Genomic DNA, 18,571 nt, shown 5'->3' with positions numbered 1-18,571 from the left:
TGAAACCATTTTAAATATTATGGTAACCAGGTCAACATGCATTTTATTTGCAAGGATGAAGGGCTAATAATAAGTGAGCACATGGTTCTTTATATTTGCAAGGGGTGTGTTGAATAGCGAGAAGCTAATGATTAGCTTGTCATCAGCTGCAAAAAGCTAATGGTACCTTCCCCATTATTGTGTCACTGATTGATTTATGGAAGTGCCAGATGTTGCTGTACAACTTAGCTAATAACATTAGCTCTCTGGTATGCATCAATGGAGTGTCTGTGAAACTGGCAGAAAAACACTTCATGAATTTTACTGGTATCGACTGACTTCTCCACTGGGCTCACAGATCAATCAATGTGTCACTTTGCAGTTCATCACAGCATATCAAACCTTTCCATAGTCATTGTATACTTGCATACTTATCACTGGACCATAAAACATTGACAAAAAATGTTTTATATTATCTTTACATTCAACACAAAGCACATAGTGTCCCCACCCCTCTTGAATCAACCACTAAATCTCTAGAGACAGATACAGGGAAGACTGTCCCTGAAGCTTGGACAAAATCTGATAAGTTTAGCTGAGTTCAGATGTCCACTGGTTTAATATTGTATTCCTTCCTCCTGAGCCTCAATCGCTGAAACATGGTCACATTTTTTATTCTTTATGCATCATCTCTGACATTAATATGAACTGACTTTAGCAGGTACGATGCCAAGAGGAATGAAAATCAATGTTATCAGCAACAGATGGCCAAGAATCTGTTCAATTTGAAAGGTAAATAGGAGCAGTTTGGAATATTTTGTTTTAATTAAGAGGAAGATATATTCCCTACTTTCTTCAAAATCTGGTCAGTCGGAACGATCTATCATCACAATGATTTTGTAAGCCAAGAATGAGAATAATAACACACAAAAGCCCTTTCATGTACCAGTTGCACTTTAAATGAGAACAGATTATAAAATATTCACAACTTTTTAATCTTTTATTTGAGGCCCATTAACATCCAACTCTAGAGGTCTGGTGTGATTAAAATGCACATTAGCAAGTGGAGAGGTGCTTATTGGAAAGCCACTGAGTCATTTTTTATTTTATGTTTTGCTTCATTACAATTATTATTTCCATGGAAGCGTGAGATTACGTTTTAGGGTTTGGTTAATTATAGTTGTTGTTTTTAATCAGCAAGCATTATAGCCAACACTGTCAAACTTGGTGACCTAACATTAGGCTCCTAAACCCACCTAAATAATTCATCTGATTTTCAATGGTGCTGAGCACGGACCTTTCCCTCTAAAGCCAAATTAAAATTTTGGCTTAAGTATTGAGCTTTCAACTTGAGACACATGGGCACAGTTGTCAAGATGTTTTTGGCCTTCTGAGGTACTGCTGATGTTACTGTACTTCAACTCCCTGTAGAAAATTCCAGGCCAGTCCCTAGCAGCAGTGGAGCTCCCTGCAAGAGCTCCGTATGTCTGCCCCGCCCCAGTTAAGTCTCTGGATCTGATAATTACCCTAGTAACTTTCCTGTCTTATACTGTTCCAACTGTAATGTTGTTCTGCATTCAAAATTAAATTTTAACGTGTGACTAGCTTCCTTTGTTTCACCGGACTGCATTCTCTGATTCACTGGTCCTCATAACCACCACAGCCAGTTAGTCAAAGCATCATTGCTTCATTTGTACAGCTGAAACGTGGATTCCGGCTGGCTCCCAGCTGTAGTTGGCACATTTACATCTATGAGGTTTGGTCTTTGGCCTTGGTAATATCCAGACAGTTATGGTCTTAGGTATACTTCCTTTGTAGCCATTGTGTTAGTTCTTTTCATGCCTCTTAAGAAGCCTCATTATCTCACATGCTAAGAAAACAACAAAACACATTTGATGATGTAATGAGTCCAGAAACGTACAAAAAGTTATCCCAGGAAGTCTCAACTTCTGCGGTCACCTGGATGGTACGTGCCATCAGTGTCACTGTTTGACTGGCTAAGTTCTCCTGCTTGATTCAGTACTTTTTGGGAAAGACAGATAACCCTGACAAACAGAAGAGGCCAAATGATTCTATGGAACACCGGTAAAAAAAAAACAAAACGAGAGAGTTATACCCATGGAAGTGATACTAAAATTATAATGGTCATACCTAAATACAAATGTACATTTCTAAATAGTTTATAAAGGGTTAATAAATACATCATGGATGTTTTAATTAATAATTATTAAATTGTAATGAATTGTTAGAGTCCAGCAGGTGAATAGCTTTCTTACAGCTGTCTATAATACCTACTAATGTGCTTATGGATTATTAACAAACAATTTGAATTGCCTTTGAATATTTGCTATTCTTTATTTGTGGTGTGTGACTGGTCACCTAAACCAGGTGGTGGTTATTTCTGCTCTCTGATAGGATGACTTTAATGTTCATCCATAACACATGCTACTCATTTCTGTAACATGCTTACAACATCTACTAATCATTTAAAATATTCTATTAATATGACGTGTGACTGAAATTAGTATAGGGAAACAGTAAAAATTATATATTCACAAGGCAGTTATGTGCACTTTTAATTGTAAACACATGCACAGCTTACTAGACCCTGTCTAAAAGAGTATTACAATGAAGACCCTGATTCAGTGAAGGGATCTGTGCAGGAGAGCCCTTGTTCTTGTGGAAAGTCCATTCATTTCTGTAGGACTATGCACAGATATAAGGGCCTACTCATGCAAATGAGTATCTAAGGTCCTTCAATAGTCAGGCCTGGTATTGTGACAGTTTTACGTGCTCATAACTGAGGGTGAGGTGTGTCAGGTGATTCTTCCTGCTGCCTTTCAGGACAGTGACCAATTCCTATTTTTTCTCCCTTTTGATTTCGTTTTGGGGCAGCAAGTTAACGTACATGGATCTCATCATCACATAGAGCATGGATTTTGGCTTTCTTGTGAGTGAATAGTGCTTAGCTTATACTTGTGCATTTCACTAGTCCCTCATTAATCTCTCTGAAGTCCAGCGGGTAGGATTCCTGACAGGAGGAAGTGAGAGCTAGATGGATTCTGGATCTCTGTTACTAATCTGGTCTACTCTGGTGAAGGAAATCATTTACAAAACACTTTCTACTACAGAGAACTACACTTCCTATGTTTCTCTAATCTAGGAGCTATTCCAGCCAAACCCTGCTACCAATGATGTATCTGCAAATAAAGAGGAAATCAATAATTGTTTGTTTTAGGAGAGACCTATTCAAAACACTCAAGTAGAGGATTCTTCTCCATATGAGATACGGTGGGATCGTCTTTTGGAATATATAGCACTAAATGCTTAAAATTTACCAGCTGGCTTGAGTGTTGGAGAGATCCAGAGCAATTAACTACAGTACACCTCTTGAGGTAAACTTACTGTAAACCGCAATTGCATTTGATAGCTCAAAAGGTGATCAATTAATTTCTTTGACTTGTGATGTAATAGGCAGAAATTCAGTACCCTGGAATTCGTTTTAAAATGTGTGACAGCAGCTGCAGGAGAAGCGTTGATGGCTGTCACATCACTGTCCTACCCTGTTGTTTCCTCTAACATCAACAGATGTGATTTTAAACTTCCTGCAGTCGCAATCCTGTCACGAAGTGAGTGGCTGGAAAGTAAACAGCTTGTATAGAATTCTGACGACTCAGAAGAATATCAGAACACTATTTTTGACACAGTGCAATAGCCTCAGCTGGCGTAAATCAGTGTAGCTTCAGGGACTTCACTGGAGCTTTGCTAGTTTACATCAGCTGAGGACCTGTCCCTGTCTGTTGTACTGAGCCCTATGCCTTCCCACCACTAAACAATGAATGTAGTTTAATGTATCTTATCTGCAACTGATTTGATGGTTTTGTTCAGCTTGGAATGAGCAGGAGCAGATTTACCATGAAACGACCCATGCGGTGGTATGGGGCCCCCAAAATGCAGGAAAAATATCTGACAACCTGCCCCCGAGTCCCGGCCAAGGGTGCAGCAGGACTCAGGCAGGCAGGCCGCCTGTATGCCATGGCCGGGGGTCTACGCTGCTCCCGGAAGTGGCCAGCTGCTGGCACGTCTCTGCACGCCCCTGGTGGGGGGTGGGAGGCAGCTCCGTGCACTGCCCCCGCCCCGGGCAGTACACAGAGATGTGCCAGCAGCAGGGCTAAGGCAGCTCCCTGCCCACTGTGCCTCTCTCCATGCCGCTTCACTCCTGGAAGCGGCTGGTATGTCCCTGCGGCCCTTTGGGGGGGCAGGATCTCTGTGTGCTATCCCCACCCTGAGTGCCAATGGGAGCTGCAGGGGCAGCACCTGCGGGCAGTGGTGTATGGAGACCCCCTGACTCCCCCCGCCTAGGAGCCGCTGCCAGAAGGGTGTGTGTGCCAGTCGTTTTGGGAGCCGTGCTGTCCGAGTTAAGCGCCTCCCCCCTGCCTCCCTCCTGCACCCCAACCCTCTGTTCCAGCCCAGTGCCTGTACCTCATACCCCTCACCCCAGCCCAGAGCCCGCATCCAGCAACCAAACTTCCTTCCGGAGACCGGAGACCGCACCCCCTCCTGCCCCAATCAAGGATCCTCACTTTATTTTCATTTACTTCCCACTATTTATAATATAGGAGGATGATGAAGAAAAAAAGAATGAAAAATGGGGCAGGGGAAAGAGAATGTTCTTTTTCTTGGCTGGGTCCTGAGGGGGGGCCCGAAAATGGAGCTGCACACAGGGACCCACTAATTCGAAATCCGCTACTGGGAATAGGGTGACCAGATGTCCCGATTTTATAAGGACAGTCCTGATATATGGGGCTTTTTCTTATATAGGCGCTTATTACCCCCCAATCACGTCCCGATTTTTCACACTTTCTATCTGGTCACCCTAACCGGGAATGAGCACAGAGCAAACGTTGCATATTATAGCACAGAGCAGACTTCAGATTCTATCAGCATTCAGTATATTTCCCACTCTTATGTGAAGAACACAGACATTTTTGATATTTTATTGAAATGTTCTGTCTAGGCCATTGTGAGATCTATCTTCACATAAAACTCCCATTGACTTCAATGGGAGTGACACACACACAGATTACAGGATTGGGCTCTAAGAAATTAGGAAGGGTGAAGAGGAAATCAGGGGGATATTATGCGGCTTATTTTGTGATGTGCAAACAATATGAAATAAACAAGTTTAGTATTTGTTTTTTCAATTAACATTCAGAAAGAAAATGAAATATTGTGGGGAAGCTGCAAGTCTGGGAAGTACTCATGCAAATGTATATTTGTGCAAAAGTTCATGTCAGAATTCTTTATGGTAACCATCTTAAAAATCTCCTGTTCAGAACACTGTCATCCTCTCAGAGAGAGCAGAAATACAAACACCTGGTAACTTAGATGACCAGGCATACACTACTAATGAAGAATAGTAAATATTTGAAGATATAATCAAATAGTTTGGACTAGCTGATAGGCTGATACATGTTTGCATAAAGCATTCACCAGATAATTTTGAATAAATAGCATATTTTTAAAAAATCAAAGCCTGTCTGTAGATAACTCACAAAAAGTAAAAACAGGCTATGTCTGTTCACTTATTTGCTACAAACAGTTCACCAATGTCACCCAAAAGCAAGTTCTGTATTAGCCGTTTTCCACAAAGCCCAAAACAAACATTTTACGATAGGCCGCGTAACATGAATTGTCAAATATGATACATTAATGACAACACACACACTATAAGTTCAGTAATACACGAAAAACTACAACGCCTATTTATCTCGATGGGATGGTGTTCCTAGCTTCTGTTTGCCAAAAGTTGGGAATGAGCAACAAGGGATGGATCACTTAATGATTACCTGTTCTGGTCATCCCCTCTGAAGCACCTGGCAGTGGCCACTGTCAGAAGACAGGATACTGGGCTAGATGGACCTTTGATCTGATCCAATATGGCTGTTCATATGTTCTTATGACTTCAGTCTGTCCTGTCCTCCTCTGCATTTGATGTGGGATGCTTCCTCCTCCTCCAGGCTGCCTGGATCATCGGGTGGCATTGAGTGCACAGTGGAGAGACTCTCCCTGTTCTCAGTTCCAGTGTCCAGCCTCTAAGAGAAGAAAATCGCACAGAAAATCTTGCTCATCTGTGCCAGTTTGGGCTGGAGCATGCTCATGCACGCAGACACTCTTTAGCAGCCAACTTCTAGCAAACCTCTACCGGGCATGTGCAAATGGCAGTTTTCAGAGGCTTATAACTGCCAAATGTGAGTGGATTTTTACAGGGATGGGGGGAAAAAGCATCTCTCTGACCCCAGCCAAATTTAAAGTCTCCACTACAAAGCATGGGGTGCTAGAGCTTGTCAATTAAACAGTTGTAAAAAGAAATTCACATTGGCAAAACAATCTGTTTTCTCCAGCCCTGTTCTCAAAAATGACTGAACCAGTGTTGTTGAACTTGTCCAAACTTTACAAAAATACTCGACCTAAGTCAGACTCCCCATATGGAAAATTTCAGTCCAAACAGTTAAAACTTGGGAAAATTATAAGTAACTGAAAACAGAGTCTTACAGGGGTAAATGTTAGGCAATATTCACTGTCCCAAAATGTCATTAGTGCAGAGTTAAGTATGACCATCTACTTCCTGATTGTCGAGTGCACCTGTACTTAAATCTCTAAAACCCAGGAAATACAGAGTTACGGTACACACAAGCTATGCCATACAAGCTATGCCATGCAACCTTAACTCTGCCCTCAGAACCAGTGGGGATATACTGTCAGTGTGCTTCAGCTAGGACTGCACTATAATAAGCAGACATAAGTACTGACAAAGTAAATGTGTCATTTTATGTGGTTTTTTCCCCCACAGAACTGTATTCTCTTATTGAACTCGCATGTACTCCAGCTGCCCTTCACTGTGTCAGGGACAGCTGTGTTGACTGGTGCAAGGATTATTTGCAGCAGGTTGCCACAGCTCACACCATATATGAGGAGAAGTGCATCTGTACCCAAAGGGATCACAGGGCTCTGATTCCATACTAGAGCCATACTAGATTCCTTACCACTGACTGTTCCTGTTGTTCAGGACACTGTCACTCAACCATCACCACATTATCCCAAGAGAGTGTGAAAACCAGTTGTGTGCCTCATCTTATATGGTAGTGAGTTGCTATTTCAGGGCAGTATAATCCCTTGCCATTTGAGAATCTCTGGTAGTCTACCCACAACTTTTAGTTAGGCTAGATCGTGTTTTATGTTAGCCATGTAAGTGATTATGTATATATATTTGGGAAAAAAGTTTTAAATAGGGTGTACAAAAGTGACGTTCTGTCCCTTGAAATATTTGAGCACTCCCCTATCCCACCCAGTGCAAAGCCTCACTTTCATGTTGGTTTCAGTTTTGCTGAAAGAACAATAAAGCAAGCACGGGATAGAGCTGTGTTTCTGTCTCCTCTGCTGGGTCCAAATATAATAGTCAGGAATCTGCTTTCATTCTCTTTCTCTGGTTTTCATCTGAAACAGTTTCCTTAGTCACATGTGCACATAAAAAGATACTGAAAGCAGACACTAAAGCCTTGCGCTAATTCCCACTGCAGTGTGAAAACTAGTACAAAGGATGGATTACAGGTACCTGAGTGTGGGATTACAGTATGAAAAAGACTGAAAATTCATGTATGAGGGGGTAGAGAATTCAAGTTTTCTCTCCTCGTTTCATCATAGTATCCCCCCGCCCTCAGATCTCCACCCTTCCATTCCTGGCTCCATCTTTCAGTAAAAACAACTAATAGGACGTAGCAGGGGTCCCATATCCCTGTACCCCCAAAATATCACTTCAGTTAGCCTACCAATACTTTTTTGGTAGCCCCCCTAAAAGCTGCCTCCAGAAATTGAATTTAACACTCAATATCAAAGAGTGATAGCTTTGTCAAAGAACAGGCAGAATATACAATTACTGCATGGTTTTTACAATTCAGCTTTTATCAGTGAATCATTGTTAGCACCTTGCATTCTTCAGATTTAGCAAGTGCATTTAGTTTTCTGTATGTGGTCCCTGGATGCTTTTCATTCTATATTGCAAAGGCTTTCAAGTGACTTTTATTAATCAAGTGTAGCTTGTTTGATGTGTATGATTGTTATTGGAATAGGATTTTTGACAGCAGGCTGCTGTTGTTTTTGTCAGACCAACCAAAGAAACTTTACCATGGTGGGGACTAGATTTTCACTCCTCTTAAAATAAAAATAAATAAATAGATAGATAAAAAATCTGAACTCGATGAGCTGAAAAATTGCTAGTCAGCAATGTGTAAACAAACAAAAAAGGAACAGGAGGAGGGGGGGAATAAATTGAAAGAAGGAAAAGGACTAAAATTAGCATTCCAGTCATTTTATTTTCTTTTTTGATTGTCCATCTATATACTGACAGAGTCTTAAATTTCCATCTGTATTTGATTGTGATAACCTTCCTTGCAGGAAGGTGCATTCCACTGAATAATAGCGTGTCCCGATAGAAAAGACACTCTCTTCCTGCAGCACAGGTGAAATTTTTAAGGCTTGTGTTCTGTACAAGCAAAGAGGAAGCCACAAAACAAACACATTAGGCCAAAATATTCAAACTCAGGTTCCTGAAGTTAGACACCTAAATCCATTGTTAGGTACCTAATTATGTGGTCTGATATTTTTTTTTCCCGAGAAGCTGAGCACCCACAGCTCCCATTGTCTGCTTGTCTGTGGGAGAAATGGGTGTCCAGCACTTCTGAAAAATCAGATCACTTTTATTTCAGCACTTAAATGTGAATTTAAATGCCTAACGTTAACCACCTAAATTTGAAAATTCTGACCACTGTTTATGCAGATCTGACATAGTGAAGGGACATAATTACAGTTCAAAGCTTCCACTATAAGGGTATATATATTAGTTAAAAAACTGTACACAGAAATATGCTAACAATGAAGAGCACTATTTTTAGGTCTACCAAACACACAGCTAGCATTGGGAGTAGCCTGTCTATGCTACCACTGACCAAAGAAGGAGATAAGGGCGTTGCGCTGTCTGGAGTGGCTCACAACTGTGAGTGCTTACCTCAGTGTAGACTGTCAGAAAACAAGGGCTGATATTCCAGCTGGTAGTATACAGATTTAATAATTTTATTAAGATAATGTTGAAGTAAAAAGAAAATGGTACAGAGTTTAGGCATAGAAGTTTCTGGTTATCAGGGAATAAAGTACAGATTATTAAGAAGAAAAGGAGTACTTGTGTGGCACCTTAGTGACTAACAAAGTTATTTGAGCATAAGCTTTCATGAGCTACAGCTCACTTCATCAGATGCATTCAGTGGAAAATACAGGGGGGAGATTTATATACATAAAGAACATGAAACAATGGGTGTTACCGTACACACTGTAACCAGAGTGATCACTTAAGGTGAGCTATTACCAGCAGGAGAGCCGGGGGCGGGGGGGGGGGACCTTTTGTAGTGATAATCAAGGTGGGCCATTTCCAGCAGTTGACAAGAACGTCTGAGGAACAGTGGGGGCGGGGGGAATAAACATGGGGAAATAGTTTTACTTTATGTAATGACCCATCCACTCCCAGTTTCTATTCAAGCCTAAATTAATTGTATCCAGTTTGCAAGATTATCAAGGGGTGCGAAATTCGGTTTAGGAGCAGGTGGCGTAAGGAATACATAACCTGCAGTCTCCCCGATTGGGGGTAAAAGTTTAATGGGTCAAAGTACAGACATTGAGCTATGGGGGTATGTTGTTCATATAATGGCTATGTTCAGGTGTGGAGTATAATGAGTGGCTACAATGATGAGGATGGATCTACCCTCATTTGGTGGGATTTAATGTTCAGTGAGTTTATGATTCCAGTTCATATGGTCCAATGGAAAAAGTCTCTCGGTCCCTTTCCCATAGTTGATGCACGATGTCATACCGGCTCACACCTCCTGGTACTGTCAGTGGCCGGTGATGTGTTCGATGTCCCTGGACCATCGGATGGCTTCCGAGACCACGAGGCACCGCATGAGCCGTGTGTAGCATCGACCAATCCCACAGGTCCGCAGCACACGCTCGTTGCAGGGGTCCCAAGCGCCCAGGGCTCCGACGATCAGGGCATCCATCTGCACCTCGTAGCCCTTCGCTCTCAGGGTGTCGGCCAGGGGAGCGTATTTTTCCAGCTTACGAGCTTGGGCTTCGCGGAAGGCCGGGGTCCTGTTCTCGAAGGAGACCATGATGTCGACGAGGATGATCTTTTTCTGGGCCTCTTCAGTGACTACCACGTCAGGTCGCAACTGGCTGTCAGTACCGGGGATGGCGCAGTTCACGGCGACCTCCCCCAGGCGCGGTGCGATGGCTTTCACCAGGTGGTTCTGGATGGCATTGTGTCGCAGCTGCCAGGCTCTGGAGTGGGGCTTGCAGCTGCACAGGATGTGGGGCAGGGTCTCGTTGGAGTAGCCACACTTCCTGCAACGCTTGTCTCGGTTCCCGTGGCGGATGGCTCCGTTGAGCGGGACGCTATTGAGCCGGGCGCAGAGGATGAACCGCCAGTCGGTGAAATGGGTGAAGCCGCCCCTGGTGAGGAAGTGGTTGCTGGCATCCCATTTGCTGGTCAGTTCGAAGGCTTTACCCTGGTCCGGTTTACGCTTTAGGGTTTCCATGTACAGCGAGTGGATGGCCACCTTCAGGGTCCTCTCCAGCATGCCCCTGGCGCTCAGGGTGACAATGGTGTTGTCGTTGGACCTGATCTGCGGCACCAGGACTCCCAGCTCCTGGCGCTCCTCGCACCACTCCCAGCAGCAGCCGATGCGCTTCCCCAAGCGACACGAGGCATTGCGAGCGCAGGACCACAGTGAAGCGATGTCGCCACCGTCCCGTCCGAATTCTCCATCCAGGGAACCACTCAGAAAGCTGGCAGTGTTTTGGTTGGAGGGGGCTCTGCCGATCCGCTTCTTTGTTGCGTCATGGAGGGCGTTTGCTGCGATGTTCCTTACCATGGCGTCAGGACACGTCAGCAGGTGGAAGGCTTGAGTGATCACCGCGATGTCACACAGGTCACCCATGCGGGGGACATTGGTACCGCCAGGCCTGTGGGCGATATAGACCAGCTCGTTGCTGGCTCTCTGGGGAAGGAACAGCCACTTCTTCACCAGCTGCCGGACGATCTTGTATGCCTTGTTGAGGGGTACCTTCGCCACGGCGGATCCCCTTAGGACGAACGAGATGCGGGGGATCAGGAAGGTGTTCAGGGCGTTTATCTTCTGCCACGGTGCTAGCAGGGAGGCATCGATCTTGGTGGCATCCTGCAAGATCTCCTGGATGGTGTCTGCCGGACACGGAACCCCGTCGGCGTGCCAAGGTGCCAGTACGCCTGCCCCTCTGCCAGGGTTCTATAATTAGATTTCACCAAGCCAGCACCACACGTGAACTCCGGGATCACTATCCCAGTCTTACCATGGAGTCACAAACAGTCCCCTTAGTGCCCAGCCTGTCTTGCCACCCAGACAAACTGGACTTTGTGATAAAGGGTCACGTCAACTAAAAATCACACATCAGGTTTCTCCCAGTCCCAAGAGACCAGTCACTTACCCCAGATCAGTTGGTACTCTGGATCTTACACCAAACACAATGCTGGCAGCCAATTCTGTAGTAAATTAACTAAAAGTTTATTAGCTAAGAATAAAGAATGAGAGTTATTGAGAGATTAAAGCAAGTAAAATAGGTGTACAGGTGAATCACAGTTTTTAACTCCAAATAGTAGCAGTGATGTAATAAACTGCCAGTTTCCCAAAAGTCTTTCAAGATACCCAGATTGTCTCTGGAGATCTCTGTTTGCATCTGGTACACTTCCCTGTAAAAGTCCAAACAGTCAGAGATAAAGGATCTTTCTTTGACTCCATATTTATGGTATCTTCATGCAGAAAGCAAGCTGACAGTGTCTCTACCCACATGGGTTTTTCCTTTGATGACAGTGAGTGAGGAATGCACTTAGTCTTATGACCTCCAGTCATCATCACTATGGCCATTTGCTTTGGAATTAGCACCTTATACAATAAATTCTTTCATTAGCATTTCACAAGAATTCTTTGATGGGTTATTGAGTTACACGGGTATATACAATGTAAATGTTTGTTACTACATTATAACAGAAACAGATAAGTGAAAACAATACAAGTAACATTCCACTAGCTTTCATGAAGTTTAAAACGTTACTCCCTTCGATTTACACTAACACACAAGTGAATTGGCCTATGGTCCTGATCTGACCTGCTCTGCCAGGGTCACCGAGGGAATGATGCTTTTGTTGCAAAATGTGTTGGTGTACCGCTTCAGTATCACTCCTGCTGTCACTGTGAATGGTGCTAGGAACAGAAATGCACAAATGTCAGTCTGATGGCCCCCAATCTGAAATTATTCCATCACTGTGAGTGGGAGTGGGGTTTGGGCCTTTGCTTTATGTTCTGTTGCTCCCATTTTATTTTACTCCCCCAAAGATGTGGCACTTGGAGACGAGAGATGTGATGGGCTTAGAGAATGACTGTATCTATTTTATTGGTCTCCCAGCAATCTTTTAACACTTGCAACCATTAGAAATATGTGCTGTATTTGTGTTAGATAGGTAGATAAACTGGTTTGAACTATGGAGAATTTTTTTCTTATGCAAGTTGTATTCTTTCACCACTAAGTAAAATGGACTTTAGTATATTAGTAAAGGAATTATTACAAATAAGTATAATATGGCATATGAGAGATTTGTCTAAAAATTGCTAATTACCATAGCTGTGAAAAGACGAACCTGAAATAAAACTTGCTCACTTATCTCAGGATAACAAAAGTCCACAGGAAAGCTCAGTAACTTGCAAGTAATAACAGGAGAGATGCTAATACCAAGAAGCTTAGACCTGACTGACTGAAGGCATAAGCAAGAGACACACACACAATACAGCATGGAAGCGTTCTGTGAATGCACTTTGAATATCAACGGTACCCTCCTTTTCTGTGATTTTTTTTCATGCCCCTAGCTGACCACAGCAAAATGAACTGCAGTCTGATGCTGTTTCTGAGGAGCCTAGATAAGCAGCAGTGGCTCCTTTACCAGAGTATTACAAGAGATGCAAACAGAGGGGTGTTTTCTCAGAATTTTAATCAATGATTGTTGTATTCCATATACTTCAATGCACTCTCGAAACTGTAAATAGGCTGGCTGCCCTTTGTAGGGATCTGATAGAACATCCCCATTCTTATCCTGATTTGCTGGCTATATTAGTCCAAAGAACCCTTCCTAAAATGATGTTGCAAATGAACGAGCATCAATTCAGCTGCACTTAAAAAGGAAGTGCCAAAATAAAATAAAATAAAATAAAGCAGGCCATGAGCAAGTTCAGTGGGATGCCTGTCAAGGATGGCCTAATTTTTTTTTTATTTAAGTGTGGCATAAAGAGGTAATACTGCCCTCCTGGCAATGACCATTTGCCTGTGTTATAGCAGAAGCCCAACAATGCCCAATGACTGGTAAATAAACAGGTTGCTCCATCTGCTGCTTTGAAGATATTTTAAAGAAGCTGTTATAAACTCTGGAAGTTACCTTTTTAAAAATTATCTGCACACATTAGGGTTCTTCTGAGGGATCGCCAAGTTGGGGAAAGGGAGGAGGTACACCTCCTGAGCAAAGTTGTCAGGCAACATTATTCTTCTATAAGTCATAATGCTTCTGGGCAGTCAGAGAAGCATAGTGTTCACAGGAGATTTGATACACTGAAGGAAGTTTAGACTGTACTCTCCAAACCACACTCCTCCCAGCACTTCCAGGGGGAGAGAGACCATGCCCCTGTTCTTGCCACTCTCTCATACATGCCCTCTTGGCTCTGCTAGCAAAAATTTCCATTAGCGCACCCAGCTATATTACCGTTTCTCTTTTGTGGGTACTCCGAGCTGCAAAGGAGCTTCTCGTTCTTTAACTAGAAGATGAACTCAGAATCAGCCTAATATCGCCCCCAGAATGAAGATGTGCGGCAAAATCACTGACCTGCTCAATGTGACTTCCAGGTGAGAGGTCTGACTTTGTCCGCCAGACAGAGGAAAGGGGACTAGTTGTTTTCGAGTTGAGATCCAGTGGTGATGCTAAGATCTATTTCACCTTGTGCCTTCCATATGTTCCCTTTTTATTACTGCAACTTGCAAAATAGAGCAAAACTACTGGAGTTAATTGCCCAAAAAAGCTGCTACGTTTTGGTTGGGTTTAGAGAAAGGCATGCAGCAAAATACTTATATTTCTAGAAGAGCTTGGCTGTGTTAAGAAAACATGATCGGATTAATCAGTAACATCACAACTAGCTACCCAAAGGCTATGTTTTAGCTTGGGGCCTTGCAGAACATTGGGGTGAAGGTAGATCCCATTTGCCATATTCTGACCTAAGGGCTATCTATGCCTAATAATATCTTATTTGGTATGAACAACTAAGGAATGTGTTCAAGATATTTAGTGAAGTGAATGTCACTGTACAATGTCCTCTGGGCAGAATATTGCTTTCCAGCAGTGAGTCACTTGCCAGAAATTCCTCAACTGAGAGATTATATGCGAAGCCACTTAAGAGAGATTTTTTTCACTATTTCTAACCTACACATAATCAACTCCTTATATAGCAGAATAACATGCACAGTAAACTAGTGTCCTTTAAATTGAAGAACTATCAGATGTGCTGTATAATGCAGATAGTATTAATCTACTTTAATCATCCTTCAGGTGCACAATATAGTAATTGTGCCCATTCAGGAATTTTTTCCTGTTTAATACCAGGTTGTGTCACACATTAATTAAAATGTTATGCAGATATTCAAACAGACTAATTGATTTCTGTGTTTGGTTGTCGCCGTGCAACATGTAGTCTGCTGAATGGTACCCATACAACTCCGTAGGAAAAGCTCTGTATTGCACCATAAAATACAATGCATTTCTCAATACCTAAATACATATATTTTAAACTGGATATAAAGCCAAATTCCACACTGACTTACTCTGTGTATAATATAGAGTGTATAACTGAGGAAAATTTGTCCCAGTTGCTCTAAATTCAGATAACCAAGTATGTACACGTTCACCCTAGTATCTGAGCAAACAATTCTGATTTACTTCCTCCTTTCTACCCTGCTCATTAAGACTTGATGTAATAAAGCAGATGACACCATTGCATCATGTTGATTAGATATCAAACCCTAAATGCCAACCATTAAATTGAGCACTCCCCAAAAAAGTGATATAAACCAATAATGGAAGCCTGGACTAAACATTTTCTCTTATGGATAGAACTTTTTGCAACCAAGATGACATTTCCGTTTAGTATACTGTATCTGGCTGACACATTGCCATAGTACATTAGATCTGTGCTATCAAGATAGAGAAGTTCAGCCCTCCATGTGTGCTGGGACTCTCACTCATCTGCAGCACACTCCTCTGAATCACTTTCTTGGATTCCCTTTAATTTGTCCAAAAAATTTTCTCTAACATTTCCCATGGTTGGTGTAGGTAGAGGGGAGCTATAAAAGAAATGATTTTGGTGAAGTAAGGGATTGTTTGCCTGGATCCTGATAGGCATGGGCAACTCCCAGTTGTGAGCATGCGGTAGAGCCCTTATGCTGCAGTAAACAACCATCACACTTCTCGACTCTTAATGGCAATTATAAACCAAATCCTTTTTACTCATTTCAGTGGCCATATTCCTTGGCTCCCAAGGACAAAGATCTGAGCTTTGTTTGGGGTTGAGAATATGTTTCAGGTGTCTGAGCACTATGCACTGAACTCTGGGTCTCTTCACTTTTGCTCCTAAAATAGGTGCATAGTAATTTGATGAGAGTGTGTAACGCTTCTTTGTGTTACAGTGCTGGCAGGTAGTGTGGCCTTTCAAAATTCACGCAGATCCTCATTCACAGATGACATATGCCAGAAGCGTAAATAATCCAAGCAGAGGTGGTTGCATGGCTCCTGAAAATAGATGAAGGGGTTCTGGTCCTGGTTCTAATCTAAGAACAGCACATAAGCATATCTTACATTCCATCAAAGTCAGTGGGTGTTAAACACATGCTTAAAAGTTAAGCAAGCATTTTTCTGAATCAGGGCCTGTGTGCTGAAAGAAGTGGACCCATAAACATCCACCCCAGAATTGCTCTCCATGGCTCAATGTCCCCAGTTTTGAAGAAGCAAGATGTGGGGTATAATAGTTGGGTCCCCCAGCTCCCCGTTTGATCATGGTTCCATGGATGCATGCCTGTATCCTGGAGCCAGAACTCTAGTTGATAAAATGAGAGAGTGAAGGTAAGAAGAACATGACAGAAATGTTATAAAAAGAAAAGGAATAAACAGAAAAGTTCACTCATTGTTTATACTTCTTACGTGCTGCTTTTATTTTCAGGAAAAAATGGTTAAGTCAAATGAGTATAAAGTAAAAGAAGAAATACAACTAATGCCTCTCTTCTACATCAGTTGCTAATGGGTTTTGTACTCGTAGTTTCTATAGAAACTCAATTTTGAAATATTAGTTATGTTGTGCTTAAAGATAATATGTTAAACATATTCTATATATTAGATATAAAAAGAAGTATTCTACCCCAAGAAAATAGGTACTAAATGTAAAAAATGTGTAATAAAATACATTGTTTGATCACAATATTCATTTACAATGTTTTCATGCTTATTCTGATCATTGGACGGTATATGTGCATGTAGGTATGTAAATCTGTGTGTATCTTTTTCATATTTTTAATTGCCTGACAGATATTTCCAGGACTGATTCTCTCAGACATAAAGCCTGCCAAAAGAATGAAGTTCAAAACAGTCTGCTACCTGCTGGTCCAGCTCATGCATTGTCGTAAGATGTTCAAAGCTGAGATACCTTTCTCCAATGTCATGACATGTGAGGATGATGATAAGGTAATTAATAAGGATTCTCTGAGGTCCTTGAATGTGTGCTTTTAAAATGTACGTTTCTCCATGTTGTCTCACAAACTAAACCAAAACAGGTTGTTACTACATAAGTGCTGTCAATATAATAAACCCTTGTCTAGAAAAAAGTTCCCCATTGTTGCTAATATGGTTTTTGCTCAGTAGGTAAAATAGCAGTTTTAATCCTGAGGCACCCACAAATGCCTTATTTGTGCATTTCAAGCACCATGTAAATTAGAGCATAGTAAATTGACTTGGCTCTTGAAAAGGCAAATGGCACCAGGCATCCTGTCTGTGCTAGGGATCCCAGGGTTCCCACTAGTGCTGGAGCTGAACTGGTGCTAGCAATGAGGAAAAACTTTTGCAGAATTTCCCCAGTATAGACAAAACTTAAGTGTAGCAGATCTCAGGTGCAGAGTCACCCATACCTGTGTGCACACACACATCTCACAAGTGGCTACCATCTGGGACTTGTACTTCAGAAAAGAGTCCCTGAGGCCATTGCAGAAATTTCAAAACCTGTTTTGCAAATCCCTGGAGTCCTCCACAGTTTTCAGCTGACAGCACTGTACATGCAGTAGCATACAGAAAGTAAGTATATTTGTATGCCTATACATTTCTATATGAAAACGTGAATGGTAACCATGAATCATAAAGCTGATTTGGTGTTGAAACCAAAAGATTGGAAGAGTTGTCAGATCATTTATTTTGCCAATAGGTGGCAATGTTACATAGTTTGCTGCTTGAATGTCAACTGCAGTAGAGCAAGAAGTTCATTCCCTGGGATTTGAACTATGCCTTGGACTGTCTCTGATATAAATGAGATACATTTTGAGAAACTTCATATCTTCTTTTCTGGCAGTATTAGAACTTTCCTGTTTGTGAAACTTTTTTGTTTCTCCCAGTACTGACAGAAACACAAAAGTAAAAAAAGCAGCCCTTTTTGGTTTAAATCTCAAATCTCTTATTGCAGACTTTATTTACCATTCATAGAAATAGCATGTAACTCACAGATGACATCATAGCTCTGAATTACGTCTTTTAAATGCTCTTTGAGTATTTTGAAAAATCTATGTTTATTCTATAAAAGTTATGTGAAAATTTAGCCTTTTGTGTGTGTGTGCATGTATACATAGTATACATACAAAACCTTAGTATGTTAGGGAGCTGGCTTAAATTCCACAAAGTCAGAACATTCAAAGTCACTGCTATAATGTTATCTTTAACTTACCTAATTGTGTGTCAAGTGTTTGCAACTCAGATGGGACTCTTATCTCAGGGAACATGATGTAAGAGTTTAATCTGTACAAACCAGCCTGCTCTCCTGGTTTCCTTCAGAGATCATTAATCCTTAAATCATGAAAGCCATATATAGCTCAAAACTCTCTGAAGCTGGCCCAGTATTATCTGCATCTGTGCCACAATAAAGTTAAAAAAATTCTCTGACAGAATACTTTACCTTGCAAAAACCTGAGACATCATGAAAGTCTGTAACATGAAAAAAGAGGTAAAATGCATATTAGAAAATAAATGAAAAAGTAGTTATATGTGGATAGTAGCTGATTTTATGGGCTAATAGCTCACTCCATTTTAATTCTCTTCAACATAAAACCCAAACAAAACCTTGGTCACTTAATTGAAAAAACACCCTGCAAAATTTAGTTTAGAAAGCAA

The 18,571-nt window shown here is 41.8% G+C and overlaps 1 protein-coding gene across 1 annotated transcript in view; it reads left to right on the top strand.

Annotated features, from left to right (window-relative positions):
- Nucleotides 1-18,571, top strand: part of ADCY1 (adenylate cyclase 1) — a 222,860-nt gene that overhangs the window by 158,031 nt on the left and 46,258 nt on the right. Inside the window, exon 8 of the mRNA XM_037889968.2 lies at nt 16,730-16,885. Within this exon, the coding sequence (XP_037745896.1) occupies nt 16,730-16,885 (156 nt within the window). The remainder of the gene's footprint in view (nt 1-16,729; nt 16,886-18,571) is intronic.

The sequence above is a fragment of the Chelonia mydas genome, chromosome 2 (genome assembly GCF_015237465.2).
Source record: "Chelonia mydas isolate rCheMyd1 chromosome 2, rCheMyd1.pri.v2, whole genome shotgun sequence".
Lineage (NCBI taxonomy): Eukaryota > Metazoa > Chordata > Testudines > Cheloniidae > Chelonia > Chelonia mydas.
The sequence above is the reverse complement of the archived record's forward strand: the minus strand, read 5'-3'. Positions and strand labels throughout refer to the sequence as shown.